Below are 16,143 nucleotides of genomic sequence, written 5' to 3' on the forward strand. Positions count from 1 at the left end.
TAGTAACAAGCTGTAAAATGATCTCTTACCAAATTTTCAGACCTAGTAATTATAGTGTACTAATTTATCAACCTGATTTGCAAAGTTGTCAAAGCTGTATCATTAAGATTATATTAAGTGACAGCTTTTAGGAATTTGGGTGGTTTCTTTTTGCTCAGCCTAGGTTACCTTGGAGAGGTGTTCTCTTCACCTTGAAAATCCTACTTGATTTTTAGGTTAGATAAATAGAGGTATGAGGACTGATTGAAGTGAGCCTGTTTCAGGGTGAGAGGAATTCATGAAATCAATATAAGGAAAGAAAAATTGTAACAAAGGAGGAAAAGCTTAATTTCAGAAAATGATTAGAGTATAAAAATAAAGGTATGGAGATTCTGGCCTCAGGAAGGGAACACTGGAAATGAGTGTTTAAGTTCTAGATCCCCAAACTTCAGCTTATGGCCTGCTCTTGAACAGTTGATGAGCTAAGAATACTTTTGCATTTTAAAAGGGTTAAAAACTATTACTATACAAAGATGCATGTAGCCCACAAAGCTTAAAACTAATCTGTCCCTTTACAGAAAATATTTGCTGACTCCTGATCTAAGCTATCATTCCCAGGTCAACATAAAAGTTCTTTTAAATGAAAATTTAGTTCTAGGTACAAATTAAATCCTCCTACCCTATGAGAAGTTGTGAAGTTAGAAGTATGTTAAAGCAAGTTACCTCTTCTACATTCAGAATAAGGGCATGAAATCTGGTAGCCTCAAAGATGGTCTTGTTATTTTTTAAAAGATTACATAGCTTGTAACTTAAATATATTCTGAAAACTTTAAGTATAAATTTGCTCTAAGAGTAAGCTTAATGCCACAATTAGTTTACTGTTTTATGTTTAGTACTAGTTTTTGTCAGTGCTAAAGTCTGTTCTAATTGTTTTTTTCCCATGAGGTGAGAGTTGTGAACATTTTGTATGGGTGAGAAAACAAATGTCTTTTAATTAAACTCCATAGGTTGAGCTGGGGTGTGAAATACTGGCTTCCTGACTGCATTTCTCAGCTTAGAATATTCATTTGGGCAGAATTTAGATTTTTGTGCCATTGTTTACCTCATAAATAATTAGGAGTCAATTGTTCATTTTAAATGGAGGGAAAGAAAGGATGAAAAATGACCATACAAGTTAGGAAATTACCAAATTACACTTTTGAGGTGTCAATTATGTAAGTACTTACATGTTTTACACTAGTAACAATGTCCCTTTTTCTGCCTGCTTGGGTAGGATGTAGTAGTTCCTAGTGTGCTTATGTGTATGCTAAGCTTTGTGCTTGGAAGACACAAAAAATATCTGGTGATAACTAATATGTGATAATTCTGATTAATTAATGGATTTTTAAAACCTATTTTGGATAACCGATACCAGGTGTTGAGAGAGTTCCTCTGACCTGATCTTGATAGGGCTTTTATTTCTTAAAGTGTTACTGGTATGGAAATGTGGAGAGGAGAGTAAAGGGCTAGTCAATATTCAGGATTTTGATACTCAAATTGAATGGGGGAAAATGGGCAGTATTGATTATATTATCTCAATTGCAGTTGTAGCTGATTATTTCTCTTAAAGATTTTAGGAATTAAAGAGTTGTCTTAATTTGAAGAAATGGCACTGGTGTTTATCTACCTATCATGAAGATTTCTGTATGAGGTGGTCCACCTGAATGTGGCTTTTGACATTTGACTGCATAGAGTTTTGTAACCTTGGGCCTAAAATTTATTAGCTGATGAATAATGTCAAAATGTTTTGGGAACTTGAATTCCTTGTTTCACATGTTGGGTGTAATGTAATTTCCATAGGGAAATGTTGCTTTGTTTGGCAACCACACTGTCAAACTGCTCAGACTACCAAAGGTGGTTGTGGAAATTGATGACTAAATACATCAAAGAAGATGGTAGTTCTTGCCACCCACGCATGTACCGTACCTCCTCTTCCATTTTTTAGGCTTTGGTGATTGGTGAATTGAACTAAACACAGGTACCTTTCTGTTTAGAGAGAGATGGTTTGTCTTTTCCCTGGAAATCTTGAATTTCCAGTGAAGCTTCCACACTTTGTTCCAGTAAAGGAAGAAGTTTTCCAAAAACTACAGATAATTTTGTTTCAGCATGATTTTATGTACATAGTTACCAAGATTTCATTTAAGTGCTAGAGTCTAAAGAGCTGAAGAGTGAATGAGAAGAATGGACCTGTTTATTGGTCACTAGGAAGGAAATAAGCATAACTAGCAGGTATATTTTATTCATAATGGTATCCCTTGAAGATTGAGTGGTATTTAGTTACTGTATTAAGAAAATCCAGTAAATTGAAGTTTTTAACAATTAGACTGACATGTCACCCTCTTCCCCCCTGCTCCCAACACATCTTGGGTAGAACTCTGGAAGTCGTGTTGACTGAAGTAGAGAAGGGCTTTGGATGCTGTGTAATGCCAAGTGAAATAATCTGAGAAGACATTCTCTTCAGGAGAAAATGGGCAAGATTTATTAAGAGAAAATTGCCAATATATTATTGATTGAAGAACTGAAGTAACAAGCACCTCCCAGTTACAGGAGGCTGTGGATGTTCCCCTTTTTTTCAGGATCATCAGTCTTGCTACTTAAGAGTTATTAGACTTTAAAAATAACTGCAGGTTTTTAGAGGAAAATTGAATTGATTTGAAGATTGCATCTGTAGCTGGAGAAATGACTTAATTATCCTTGCAAGTTATTTTGATCTATTGCAAGCAGGTCAAAGTAGGTGTTTTCTAAAAACTTTGCAGCTGCTTTGAAATCTACCCTGCCATAGACCATGGGGGAATAAACTAAAGGGAGTATATAGGAATGCAAAGGAACCTAATCATAATGAAGTTACAGTACAAGTGTTAGGAGAAAAACTTTAGGAAAAGTATTTTCTGCAGGGTTGTGGAAAGATGGCAAATGATCTTTTACTCTCTGTGATGGAATAAAGTAGGATTTCTGTTTCTAAATGAGATCTTGCGACACCCTATTTTCACTTCTAGAATTTTTGTTTGGGAAGGGTTGGGAATGGGGGTTCCTAAGGTTTCTTGGTTTAGCTGGCACAAGAAATGTGCCCTAAGCATAGGCCATATTGTCTGCTATGATTGTCATTTTAGCAGGTGAATTGAGATTTTCTTTTCTAAAGAACAAGTGTCTTATGTTACTGATTTTCATCTGATTTTGAAAGGATGTTTTTGCAGGTTTTTTTTTTTTTTTTTAAGATTTTATTTATTTATTCATGAGAGGCAGAGACAGAGGGAGAAGCAGGCTTGCTGCAGGGATCCCAGTGTGGGACTCTGATCCCGGGACCCCAGGATCATGACCTGAGCCAAAGGCAGACTCTCAACCACTGAGCCACCCAGGTATCCCTGCAGTTTTTTGAACTAGTAAAAGTATCCTGCTATGTGATATTCAGGCCTTTTCAAAGACAGTTCAGGGCCTTTGAGAACAGTTTTTTTCTCTGAGAAACTCTTATTAGTTACTACAGTATTTCTCTTGGGTCCTATTGACCTATAGGTAGTCAAATATCGGACACTGACAAGGAAGGGTATTTTGAATCTCCCATAACATTCTTTTGCCTAGGGCAAGTCCAGGGTGTCTTAATAACTTTGGAAACTAAAAAGAGGCATGAATTGACATAAAGGGAACTCATGACAGCACATGAATAAGTTTGTAGGTCTTTGAGATGTGATTGAAATCTGGGAGAACCAACTTAATGGTTTTGCTGCTGTAAATAAATGACCACTAGCTAAATGTGGAACCAATTACCACAGAATGGAGGAAGGACATTTATGTTTCAACAGTTCACATACACAACAAAATTAAGTCAAATGCAGCCCCAAGAAAGCCTTCATGTGTGAAAAATTCAATAGGTCAGTTGGCTGGGGTAATAGCTGTTTTAATTAAAGAGAAAATCCGATGCTGTGGTTAATTTTCTATTTAAAAGGCATAATGCACTTACAGCCTTAAATACTAAATTCCTTAAAATAATGGACTTTACTGGGAGTGTTACTTCCTTTCTGTGGCCTACCTGTGCCTTCTATGAGAAGATTTAGATTAGCTGGGTAGATAAATTTGTAAATTCAGGAGTGCTCGATTTTTTTCTGATCATTTAGATTTACGAGTTTTAGGTTAGATTTCTCAAGAACCAATAATCATCTAGAACTTTAGAAGTATGGGAATGCACTTTTTGGCTACCTAGTAAAAATAGGCATCAAAGATTTTTATGGAATTAATAGGCACCTAGAGTCAGGACCTTGGTTGATATAAATTCTAAAGGTTATGCTCTGAAACAAGACTGTCCAGTATCAGGTACCAATTGAGTTAATTTGTATCTGTTTCCCCACCTCTGTAGTGGTAAAATACCTTAACCAGAGTGAGCATTGTATTACGTCCTTCAAAACTGCATGTACTAAGGACTGTGTTAGATGTATTGATTATTATCCCTCTTTTAGATCTGGGGATTTGGGAAAAATTGGCTTGTGATATAAACTATTTCCAAAATCATTAAGTTACTACCCTAAAATTTCCAAACCCCACCCTCCTTGAGTGTGTCCTTTACTTTGCCTTTATTACTCTTCTGCTATACCCTCTGACAGGAGTACTAATGGTCAGTGAACGTGCCAGACATGGTGGAGGATGAAAGTGGCATGGGCTTAAAGAAAGTGCTCAGTAGGGTCTGTCTCTAGATCTACTGTTTCAAGTCTTCGGAAAGAAATTGGTAATACTTCATATTTATTGACTTTATCCAATTTTAAGAGTAATGAGTATTTATGAAAAAAATGCAAAAAAATGTAATTTAAAAAACCTGTGGCTGGAGATAACCACTATAGCATTTGGGTGTATATTGTTCCAGGTTTTTTTTTTTTGGGGGGGGGGGGGTTGGCATTGGTTTATAAAAGATGATTCTATTTAACCTTTTTTAACTATTTCCATGTCAAATTTTGTTAAACTTCTAGGAAAGATTGTATAGTATACTTGTCAGCAATTCTAAAATCCATTCCAATTTCTGCCATGTTAAAATGGTGGGGACGGGATCGTCCACCATAGAAATTGACGGCATATGACAGTTTAATTAGCAAATTTTTCTTCTCAGAACATAAAGTAATGGTGTGTCCTAAAACTGGTGGAATCTTAGATTCCATGAAATTGAGTGTTTTATTATATAGATTATGATATAATCAGGTCCTTCCTGAAGGACATTTAGGGCCTCTCTCCATTTTAATCTGTGGTGTGATCAATCGTTTATCCCACTTAATGATATTTATACTGTTCTTTGGTCTACAGTGCTAGGAGTTGGAGTTACTTATTCAAATTTTGCTGAATATTACTGCCCAACTGCCTCCAGATAGGAGCCAGCTAACATTCCTGGTGTGAGCACCAGTTTCTCTGATTAATACTGGCTTGATTTTTCTCTTGATTTTGCTAGTTTGATAAGTGAAAAACGGTATTTAACTTTCATTTCTTTGATTACAGGTAATTTTTTTTTTCATGTTTCTTGAGCAATGGAGTTTGCTCAGTCCATTTTTCTTTAGTGTATGTGTTTTGCAAACGTTTTAATTACTGGAGATTTATTCTAATTAATCTAGGTTGTGATGTAACGATCTAACTTCTTTCCACTGACAGCCAAATTGACTGAATTGCTATCTGTTTTTAGTGGAAAGAAGAGACCTTTCCTCATCTCTTATTCTAGAGAAGTGATTTATTTCAGAGTTCACTTATAAGCCTTTCATAGTGGATAATGTGAATGTCCAGGAGTTCTGCAGGTTAGGAAAAGAAAAATGGGTCTCTTTGGAGGGTTTAGCTGCAATATTGGAACAGATCACAACTGTATCAGATGAAGGAAAAAGCCTAGTGAGTGGAGAAAAACCAAGAATCAAACATAAAGAGATTGACTAGAATAGAATGTGCCTAGCTTGGCTTGTCTTTCACTGGCCTCAGGGCATTGGTGAATTGCAGCTGTGGGCTATTAATGGCAGCTGAGAAATTAGGACAGAATGGAAGGGAAAAGTCAGTAAAAGGGAAAGAACTAGCTAACACTAGTTCGACTTTATTGCCAAAAAGAATGGTAGAGGTCCAGGAAGTAGAATCTCTGACTTTTGGCAAGGAGGGCCCTTTCGAGGAGCAATTTAAGAGAAGGATCTCTACACAAGAATTAGTGGTGGAGATTCCCATGAATGCACTAAGAGAACTTGGACTCTATTTGTAGTAGTTAGGTCTCAGAGAATTAAGGAATTTGGTGTGTTTCAAAAGAGTAGAGATTTTTGGGTTGGCTTTGCGAATGTACAGGAGTGAGGATTAAGATCAAAGCTAATTTTCCTGAGTAATGAAAACTGGGTATATGAATATACATGAGCCCCACCTAGTCCTGGTTAAAGGAGGCAACCTGATTTGGTATTTTGACTGCATCTGCAGGATAAGGGGATTGTGAAGACTACTACCTGGCAAGGTTGGAACAGTTACCGGTCCTCTTGTTTGTGAAAAGGTTACTTTATCTGGTAGAGTGAGCAGCCAAAGGCATGGTCAAAGAGGGCTTTTTAAAAAAACCACTGCTACATGTATTATATAGCAATGTCGTTAGTGAACAGTTGTGTAGAGTGTTGGGAATGAAGAACAAACTCAGTAGCCCCGGTAAAGAGGAAGCAGGCACAATGAGACTGGCTTCTGGAATTGAAGGAACAAGGTGAAAGCAGTAGCAGATGATGGTTCTTTTTATCGATAGCCTACTATGAACCAGGTGTGCTGGGGAAGCAAATTACCATCATTCTTGCCTTCAAGTTATTTAGTCCAGTAGAGAAAGTAAATGGTATGGACATCATAATTACGAAAGCATTGAGGGAATGAGAGCTCTGTGGTCTTAGAAGGATCCTCTAGGAGTCAAGGAATTTTCTTTTAAATTTTTTTTTTTTTTTTTTTTTTTGTATTTTTTAGGAAAACAAATGCAATATCCTCTTGGGAAAGGAAAAGCGCCTAGGGGGTAATGAGATGGGAGCTGGGTGTTGGGTCCAAGCGGGGAGGGGATGAATGACTAAGAATGGGTACCAGGCAATCAGAAAATCAGAGATAGGTAAAGCAGGAATTGTAAAAGAAGTTGCCTCCCATTGTCAAGAGGTGATAGGTTAACCAGCTTCTGAGGGGGTGGCCTTGTTGTATGACTCATTGTAAACAACAGGGACCACATCGTGGGTATAGACAAACCAACTCTGAAACTGCTGAGATGCAAGGAACGATGTGCAAGGGTGCTCCTCAACACCTAAATAGAATAGAGATGGAAAGAAGGATCTGCTTTTCAAAGAAAGCCTGAGGAAACTATATTATATCTGGAATGGCAGGAAGCCTAGATAAACATGAATAAGCAAATATTCAGGAGTTCAATTTCTAGAGCTCTGAGGGACATCTGGTAAACCACCGCTGTCTTGGTGCCAGTGTTTGGGTTGGGGTCAAGGTCCAGGGCTTAACAGGGATTTAAGAAAAAGGTTCTTGGACTTTCATCTTGTTATTTTGGGAAGGGTACTATTAGCATTTTAAAAGACTTCCCTACCATCTTGCAGAAGGGCCTGTAGTGAAGGGATAGAGGCAGTGATGGGATAGGGGAAGGGGCCACAGCTTTAAATGAGTAAAACATGTATCATGTTCCAAGTTCATGCTGGGAAAAAGAGAAGTATCTTCTGGGCTCAACTTCAGCTGTCTGAGGACCAGCTCAGTCTTCCTGAGGAAGGAAAACAGGATGCCTTGGAGAGAAGGGGATGACACGAGTTTAAGTAACCTTGGTGGTTTGGGTCTTAGACCCCAAGACAGCCCTCATTCTGAAGGCAACAGCTGCTGCAGCAGAAGGAAGAGGAAACAAGGTGTCAGCCTTTGGGCCACTACTTTCCAAGACACTGGATTTCAGAGAAGGGAAGCTGTTGGCCCAGGTTCTTTACAGCGGCTTTGTTTAACTCTCCACCATCAAGCTACTCTTGATTCACTGAAATAGAGTGAAGACAAAATAAAATAGGAAAAAGGTACATTTGTGTAGGTATTTGAAGAAGTCCTGGCTATTGTGGGAGGCCTTTTATATTGGTGTTCACCAGCGTTTTTTATGTCCTCATCTGTAAAATTGGGTTGATCTGTTTTGAAAATTCATATTCTTTATATTCTGTCATTTAGATCTGTGCCCTCCAATACAGTAGCCACTAGCCAAGTGTGACTAATTACAATCAAAATCCAATTCCTCAGTCATACTACTACACACATTACAAAGTGGTCAGTAGCCAATGTGGTTCATGTCTACTGCACTGAACAGTGAAGAACTATAGAAAACATTTCTATCTTAGTTCTGTTGGGTGCTACTGACCTAGGTATATGACCTGTTATAGAGCTACTTTATGAATAGTTGTACATGAACCTGTCCCCTGGACTGTTAGTGATCGCTAGTAAGAGCCTTGGTTTCTACTTTATCCTTTCCCTTTACTGGCCAACATAGCCAAGAAAGTTGTAGGAACTCAGATTGTAGATGCACATGGTGTACAGGTGACCCTTGAACAACATAGATTTGAACTGTGTGGGTCTATTTAGGTGGATTTTCTTCAGTGAATATAATAGAGTACTAAAGGAATACTTAAGTACTATACATAAGGAATATGATTTTCTTAACATTTTCTCTAGCTTTATTGTATGAATACAGTATATAATACATATACAAAATATGTCATCAGTAAGAGTGGTCAAAAGGCCAACAGTAGTTAACTTTTTGAGAAGTCAAAAAGATATGCTGATTTAAGCCTGTGCCCCTAACCCTCACATTGTTCAATGGTTAACTATGATCCTAAGGCTCTGGAGAAGGCAAGTTGAGGTATCTGGGCTACAGCCAATTCTCAGTCCCCAAGATTTCACCCCGAGCTGCCTGTCTGCCCTCTAGTTGCAAACATGCCTGATGGCAGCACCCAGAGGTGATGACTGGGGAGGTGGGGGACACTGCAGGCTTCACCACTCAGAGCATGAGGGAGCTGCACCCCATCTTTAACCGATCCAGAGTCAGCTTCTTGTCACAGGAGAAGGTGAGTGGGTGAAGGGAACTTGAAGGGAAAACAGAAAGACAGATGTGCTGAGGCTCCAATTCTTCCAGAGAGTCAGTTACAGGATCCTCATGTGAAGGGAGATACTCTATGTTAGAGGGTAAGTATCCCTCATGTGTGGGAAGGTAGTCCACTGAGAGGACTGTCAAGGGGCTGGTTAGGTGTTCTGGCTTTGAGTCAGGGCCCCTGCTCCCCAGCATCTTGTACAGATCCACTAGTTGTCCTGTCTCTGCTATGAGAGCTTTTGGAGGTGGTAGGCTTGGGGCACTATATGCTGCGTCTTCCTCAGAGGTATAGTGACCTTGGACTCCTCGTCCCTTGTCTGGCCAGTTGGGGTGATGGGGATGTCTGAAGACTGGGGTCACTTGAAGGACTTCATTGATGACCAGGAGTTCAGGTTCTTCAGGATTGGACCAGTCTGTCAGGAGCCTGTCCGAGGGTAGCTGTGTCTTCTGAGAAAGGGGAAGAAGAGGCTCATACATTATGTAAGTAGCCCTTGACAACTGACTTCTCCAGGGTTCTGAAAGGCCTTGCTGCCTGCACTGCCTAGTTGGCTTGAGAAGGGACACTGTGGGCCCTTGACTTTGTGACAGGTTTGAAGCCGTTAACATTGAGGAAGACAGGAGCCATGAACTCCTCAAACCCACCACCCACCCCTCAAGCCAATGAGTGACTCACTACCCAGCTCAACCTTCAACCAGACTGATGAGTCCAACTGCACTAGCTCTTTATCTAGGATAGAGGGCAGGGTGGGTGCAAAGGAAGGCTGAGCTTGCTCCTGTCTGGGGCAGGCAGCAGGGAAGACTTTCAGAGTCACACTAGAGCTGAATCTTAAAAGATACTTCCCAGGTATGGAGGTAATGGGCAAGGACTGATCTGCTCTGGAACCTGCTAGTTCTTTTGATAGGCAAACTGAGGCTAGGATAGGAAATCTGAGGTCACGTGATGAATTTTTTTTAGGGTTTTTAGGGTTGTTAATGAGTATGGGCTTTGATGAAAGGTTGAGGGTAATACTCTATCAGTTCTGCTCTTAAGAACCCAGAGTAACTTTTGGAAAAATGTTCATTCTTTTTTCCTGCATGGCTAATTTTGTCTGTCTTCTGTCTTCTCTTTGTCAGCATCACATCAGTTATCAGCTCTTCAGTGTCCTCTCCTTTCCAAACTAACTGCGGATTCCTGAGTCCAAGCCCAAGCACTTTGATAACATTTCTCTTTCTAGGCTTTATTGGGCTCTACCTACACCCTAAAAACTATCACACTGATAATTCTAAAGCAGAGTTCCAAAGCCTTTATCAATTCAGACTCACAACTGCAGTGAAGCCACTAGCCCTTAGTTTGGTAGTCAGGTTCCTGCACCTTCCTCTACCTCTCCAAGTTTCCATTCAGAAACGATTTCAGGTACACCTCAGTGTGCTTCCACTGCTAGCCTCCACCCTGCTCTGTTTGCTGCACCATTTCCTGCTTGATGCTCTTCCTCCCTCATGAAGCCACGACTGATTGTTTCCTACCCTGGACTCCTAGAGCAGCAAAGAAACCACCATCAGGTTCTTGGCACATGATGATTTATACTGTCACTTTTTTTTTTAAACATGTTCATAAACCATCTACAAATGGGGATCATTCATGAGAGAAGTAGGATGACAAAAAATACCCTTGGGACAGGAAAAACCTGAGGACTAGTCTCAACTCTGATACTCTACAGCTTGGGGAAACTCCATCAACCTCTGGCCTTTGGTTCCCTCATCTGTCAAATGCCAAGTTGTGTAAGAGTGGTTTGGTTTGGATTGGCCTCTGATGTCTGCTGCTTTCCTTGAGCACGGCAAGCATCCAACAAATGAATGGTGGTGCTGTCTCAGGACAGCCTTCTGTAAAGGACACTGACAAACTAGAGGTAAGTGTGTGCTCTTTTCTGATCATTACCCATACTGGCCCTGGCATAGTGGTCTGGTTTGGTAGATGGCCTTCAGCTCTGGAAAGCAGAGCTAATCAAGCATTGTTACCCTAGATGTGGGAAAGACTATACAGATGCAGAAATGGTTTGTTTTTGTTTTTGTTTTCATAAGGTGAGGCATCTGCTCTGCCTTCTTGAAGGCTTTGGCAGTATCGATAGAGCCTGCTCCTCCGAGCTTGTACAAGGCAGGCCTTCTGGCTAACGAGTCCCGGGGCAAGGAGGGCCTCTGAGACCACTGTTAGTTCAGGTGCTTCAGACATGGTTTGGTTTCTATAAGTTCAAAATGGAGAATACCCCAGTGATCCCCCTTTATGATTTGGCCTTTTTCTCAAAAGCTTGAAGACCTGTTCTATTTTAGCCCATCTTAAAAGTGGTAAGGGGGAATCTAAGGCCTGAGAACTCAAAAGAATTCTGAGAATTTTGTTGGAGGTGAAAGAATATTGTGTTTCTAATGTCTACCTCAGCCTGTCACCAGGAGAGCAGTTTGGTTCTTTTAAAATAGTCTACCCACTTTGGGGTTCAAGTGACATGGGGTTCTGAGGCAGCCTCAAGGCCATCATCACAGATGCCATGTTTAAGCTAAATTTTATTTTCTAATTTACCAGTTATTTTTACAAGAGATATACATGCACACAGTTTTGCAAAAAGAATTTAAAAGTTTGAAGGGACTTTGTAATGAAAATTAAGTGGCCCTCTTACCTCCAGTCTACCACTTAAAGGCAACAAACATTATCAGTTTCATATGTAGGCTTCCAGAAATATCCTGTTCATATACTGCAGTTGTATATGTATATAAAATCGCCCTCCTCTTTATACAAATGAGAACCCATTTTAGACAACTGTTACAAACTGTTTTTTTCACCTTTAAATTATCTTAGGGATTTTTAGATGCACATAGAGATCTCTTTTTTTTAGTAGTTGCACATTATTCTGTTGTATGGATGTACCCACATGTTTAACCTCCTCTGGTGGCAGGTTATATTATGCCCAATTTTTTGGCTTCTACAATGAACATACTATATAGCTTTGGACACATGTATGCCAATTTCTGTTATCTTCTCCCTGTGTTACTATCTTTAACCCGTTGTGTGTCTTTTTCAGCATTTCTTCTAGGTTTCTATGGGCCCTTCATAGGCCCTGCATGCCTCTGTATCTCCTCATGCCCAGGCAGAGGCAAACAGAGACCATGATGCCAAAGCTGCAAGTTTGGGAGCCAGGTGTCCGGGACTGACCCAGAGAGATGCTTCCCACTGTGCTATTTCAGGCTCTTAGGACATGGGACTGTGGAATCTCAGCATTGGAAGAGAGAGATCTTAAAGCTCAGCTGATTCAGCTTCTGGTACCTGAATCCCCTCTGACACCAGCAACGGCATCCTTATCGAGTGCATGCCCATAGGTCATCAGAAGATTGCAACCAAATGCATTGCACACTTAATAGACTGCAGTGTAGTATAAACATAACTTTATATGTACTGGGAAACCTAAAAATTCATTTGATTTTATTGCAATACTTGCTTTGCTGCTGTGGTTCAAAACCAAACCTGCAATAAATCTGAAGTATACCTGTATATATGTATATATAAACATGAATATATTAAATAATACAATTGTATCATGTATATGACATATGATGTAAAAAATATATAATTAAATATAAGGCTACTGTTGTTGTTATTGTTCTTGCTATTGTAACTTAACAGGGAGGCAGTCCCTCAATATTGAAAGGAGATGTCAAATGTGAGTCTTCCTGGGAAGAAAGTGAACCACCTGTGCCTTGTCCGACCCACATGCCTTACATGGCCTCTTACTTAATCCTCACAACAGTTTACACTAGAGATACTGTCAATTCCTGTTTCACAAAGGGTGAAACTGGGGCTCAGATCATCAGGGAAGTTGCCCAAGGGCCATCCACATAGTGAGTGATAGAGGTGAAGTTTATGCCCCACCTTTCGATTTCAAAGGCACTGACACCAGTGACTCAGGTGCCCACTGAGGCAGACGTGGCTGAAACCTGCTCTCTCCCTGAGCAGTGGCTGGTACCACTGGCTTGTGGCCTGAGGAAGGGTGTGGATGAGAGGATGCACAGTGTAACTGAGGAAAAGAATCTTGGAAGAGAAGGTCTAAGGTGTGAGGAAGAGTGCAGGGCTGCCAGGGAAGAACACTCATACCTCCTTCCTCCACTTTGTCCCCCTGAAATGCACAGTCGTGCTCCATGTGCAGATGCCTCCAACTCCCAGACCTCTCACCCTAGATGACCATCTTGCCCACCGTGAGCTATTCTCACCTCCTCGGGCTGTGCAGCAATGACCTTCTCATCCTTTAGTCTCTGCTCTCCCATCTGCCAGCCGAGCAGCCTCTCCTTTAAAATCCTTTCCTTACACAATGGAATAACTTACTGGCTTCCTGCCAACACCAAAATAGTCTGAGCTCTATTTATCTGTTCTATGCTCAGGACAGGAAATGTCACGTTATAAAGCTCCAATTCTCTTGAATTTGGATAAGTCAGGCTAGTGCTCAGAAAATGGCAAAAATACTTGCTTTTTAAATTTCTTTTGAAGTAGTTGAGGTAAGGAAGGGAACATAAGGCATAAAGAGGAATGAAAGCTATGGGTCTGTCTTTTGGTCATAAGCTTCAGAAAATTCCTGTGCATGGAAGGGGGTGACTCAGTAACCTAGCAAAGGAGGCTTCAGCTCATCCATAGGAAGTAAGTACCTAGGTCTCCTTGTAACTACAATGGGGAGTTCGCTGGAATCCTATCAACTTACCACTAAGGCCTTATCACCTTACCTCCATGATGGGGTATTTCTTGGCCCAAGTGCTGTTCGCTGGGTCTGGAATTTCTTTACTACACCACTGAGGTCTGAGGGCCGAAAGAAGAACAAATACCCTGTAGATAAAACAATGACAGCTGATTAAGTGTGTATATGGTGGCATGGAAGTGTTGGTCTTAGTGCACTGATTTCATTGTAGAGGTGGTTCAGCATAGGGGAATGCAAATGAATAAAATAAAAATCCTGAAGGAGAAAGATGATGTATCATGCAAGGCTAGACTAGTTTTCTGTGAAGTTTGGATTGATGATAGAGTTATGATGCAGCCATTTGGGATTTGCTAAATAAACTATGAAACTTTTACTCAATGTAATGTTTAGATGTCACTATCCAGCAATGCATTCATTCCGCAAACATTGACTAAACCCCTAATCTATGATGAGTATGTGCCACAAACTGGGGATGGACTAGCAAACAAGAAGACATAGTTCCTATCTGTGGAGAGCTTACTATTTAGTTTAGAATGTTTATAAAGAGTTTGTATTAGCAGGTAAACTATTATGCTAAAGGTAAAGAAACAAAACAAACCGAAAATCCTTGTAAAGAGCAAAACAGGATACAAGGACACCTGGGTGGCTCAGTGGTTGAGCATCTGCCCTTGGCTCAGGGTGTGATCCCAGAGTCCTAGGGATCGAGTCCTGCATTGGGCTCCCTGCAAGGAACCTGCTTCTCCCTCTGCCTGTGTCTCTGCCTCTCTGTGTGTGTCTCTCGTGAATAAAAAAATAAAATCTTCAAAAAAAAAAAACCAAAAAAAACAAAACAGGATACAAATGGCACAAGTAGCTTGAACATAACCATGTTTTAAAAGAATGCTGAGAGGGGATCCCTGGGTGGCTTAGCGGTTTGGCGCCTGCCTTTGGCCTGGGGCACGGTCCGGGAGACCCAGGATCAAGTCCTGTGCGGGCTCCCTGCATGGAGCCTGCTTCTCCCTCTGCCTGTGTCTCTACTTCTCTCTCTCTATCATGAATAAATAAATAAATAAATCTTTTAAAAAAATAATGCTGAGAAAAAAAAACAACAAAGGAAAATAATTCAAACTGTTAACCGTAGTTGTATTTGATGATCAGAAGAAACACTGGTCTTTTTTTTTCCTTTATCATTTCTGGGTTTTTGAAAATATTTTAAAATGTGTTTGTATTACTGGAAGGAAAAAAGTCCTAAAAATGTCTCTTATACGTGCATGTGACTTAAATGTTTTGATTATTTATAAAAAACTCAAAACTAGTAAATATTTTTGAAGAATTGGCTTTAATAAGCTTTGATGTTTAATAAGAATGGAAGGCTTCCAGGATGTTCAACCCTTTGAAGCAAGAGATGTGCCCATGTGACTAGTTTTTCTCCAAATGAATGTGAGCAGATCATGCAGATGAGGACAATGCCCAAGGAATGGAAGAAATGTCAGTAAAGTGGAAGAAAACTGGGTCCCTAATGACTGTGTGGAGCACAGCGTGCCAACCAACCTGGATGACTTACCTCAGGACTACTCTATGGGAGAGAAATAAACTATCATAAAAGCCATATATCTGGGGACTTTTTTTTTTTTTAAACAAAAAAGCTTTCACTCTAACTGATAATATTTCCCGGAAGAGGATAAATGTGATCCTACTTGACTATTTGAATTAAACTTTTTCAAAGTCTACCTAAAGAGAGGTCTGCTTTGAAGTATCTTTCACATATGAGAGCTCCAATACATGTAAAGCCTTTTAGACAAGTTCAATGACTAGTAGGATGACTCTGAGCTAGTTTTATTTTGGCCTCTTCTCTTACTTTACACAACACGATGAAAACTCTGTGTTGAATAACTCATTATAAAATTCTCTTTATAATACCTGTTTAAAGAAATTGTAGAACATTAGTTAAATAGAACTAAAATCACCTCTTATTCTATCCCTTGATATAACCACCATTATTATAACCACTCTCTTCTTTAGGAAGAGGACCCTGATTTACTGGGATGACAATCAGCCAAATATAAGACCACAATTTTAAGTCTCCCTTGCCTTGCCAAGTTCTGGCCAATGAGGTGTGACCCAAAGTGTCATGTCTGACTTCTTCATGTAAAGGCTCTTGAACAGGGAGGTGTGGGCACCTTCCTTCCTTCTCTCTGTAGTTGTAGAATGCAGGTATGATGGCTATAGTTCCTGCAGTCATTGGACCAAGTGAGCTTGAGGATGGAAGCTAAAAGAGGATATTGGCACAAAAAGATAGAAGGAGCCTAGATCCCTGACCATAGAGCTACTATACCAGTCTTCAGCCTCAGTTTACTTCCTTGACTTGGATGAGAAACTGTCAGC

The 16,143-nt window shown here is 40.1% G+C and overlaps 1 protein-coding gene and 1 long non-coding RNA gene across 6 annotated transcripts in view; one reads left to right on the forward strand and one right to left on the reverse strand.

The window, feature by feature from the left end:
- Window positions 1-8,632: 8,632 nt before the first annotated feature.
- Window positions 8,633-16,143, reverse strand: part of IL12RB2 (interleukin 12 receptor subunit beta 2) — a 72,946-nt gene continuing 65,435 nt past the window's right edge. For 4 of the 5 annotated variants that reach the window (XM_025428078.3, XM_035716956.2, XM_025428077.3 and 1 more), the window contains exons 15-16: window positions 13,808-13,907; window positions 8,633-9,520 (exon numbers count right to left, since the gene is read on the reverse strand). In XM_025428078.3, coding sequence (XP_025283863.1) covers window positions 8,984-9,520; window positions 13,808-13,907 — 637 coding nt within the window. In that variant the 3' untranslated portion in view covers window positions 8,633-8,983. The remainder of the gene's footprint in view (window positions 9,521-13,807; window positions 13,908-16,143) is intronic. The other variant, XM_025428079.3, reaches the window with a different exon arrangement.
- Window positions 9,514-12,676, forward strand: LOC112647205 (uncharacterized). The gene is made up of 2 exons (XR_003128187.3): window positions 9,514-10,959; window positions 12,121-12,676. It is a non-coding gene; the product is annotated as an uncharacterized LOC112647205 (long non-coding RNA).

This window comes from Canis lupus, chromosome 5 (assembly GCF_003254725.2).
Source record: "Canis lupus dingo isolate Sandy chromosome 5, ASM325472v2, whole genome shotgun sequence".
Lineage (NCBI taxonomy): Eukaryota > Metazoa > Chordata > Mammalia > Carnivora > Canidae > Canis > Canis lupus.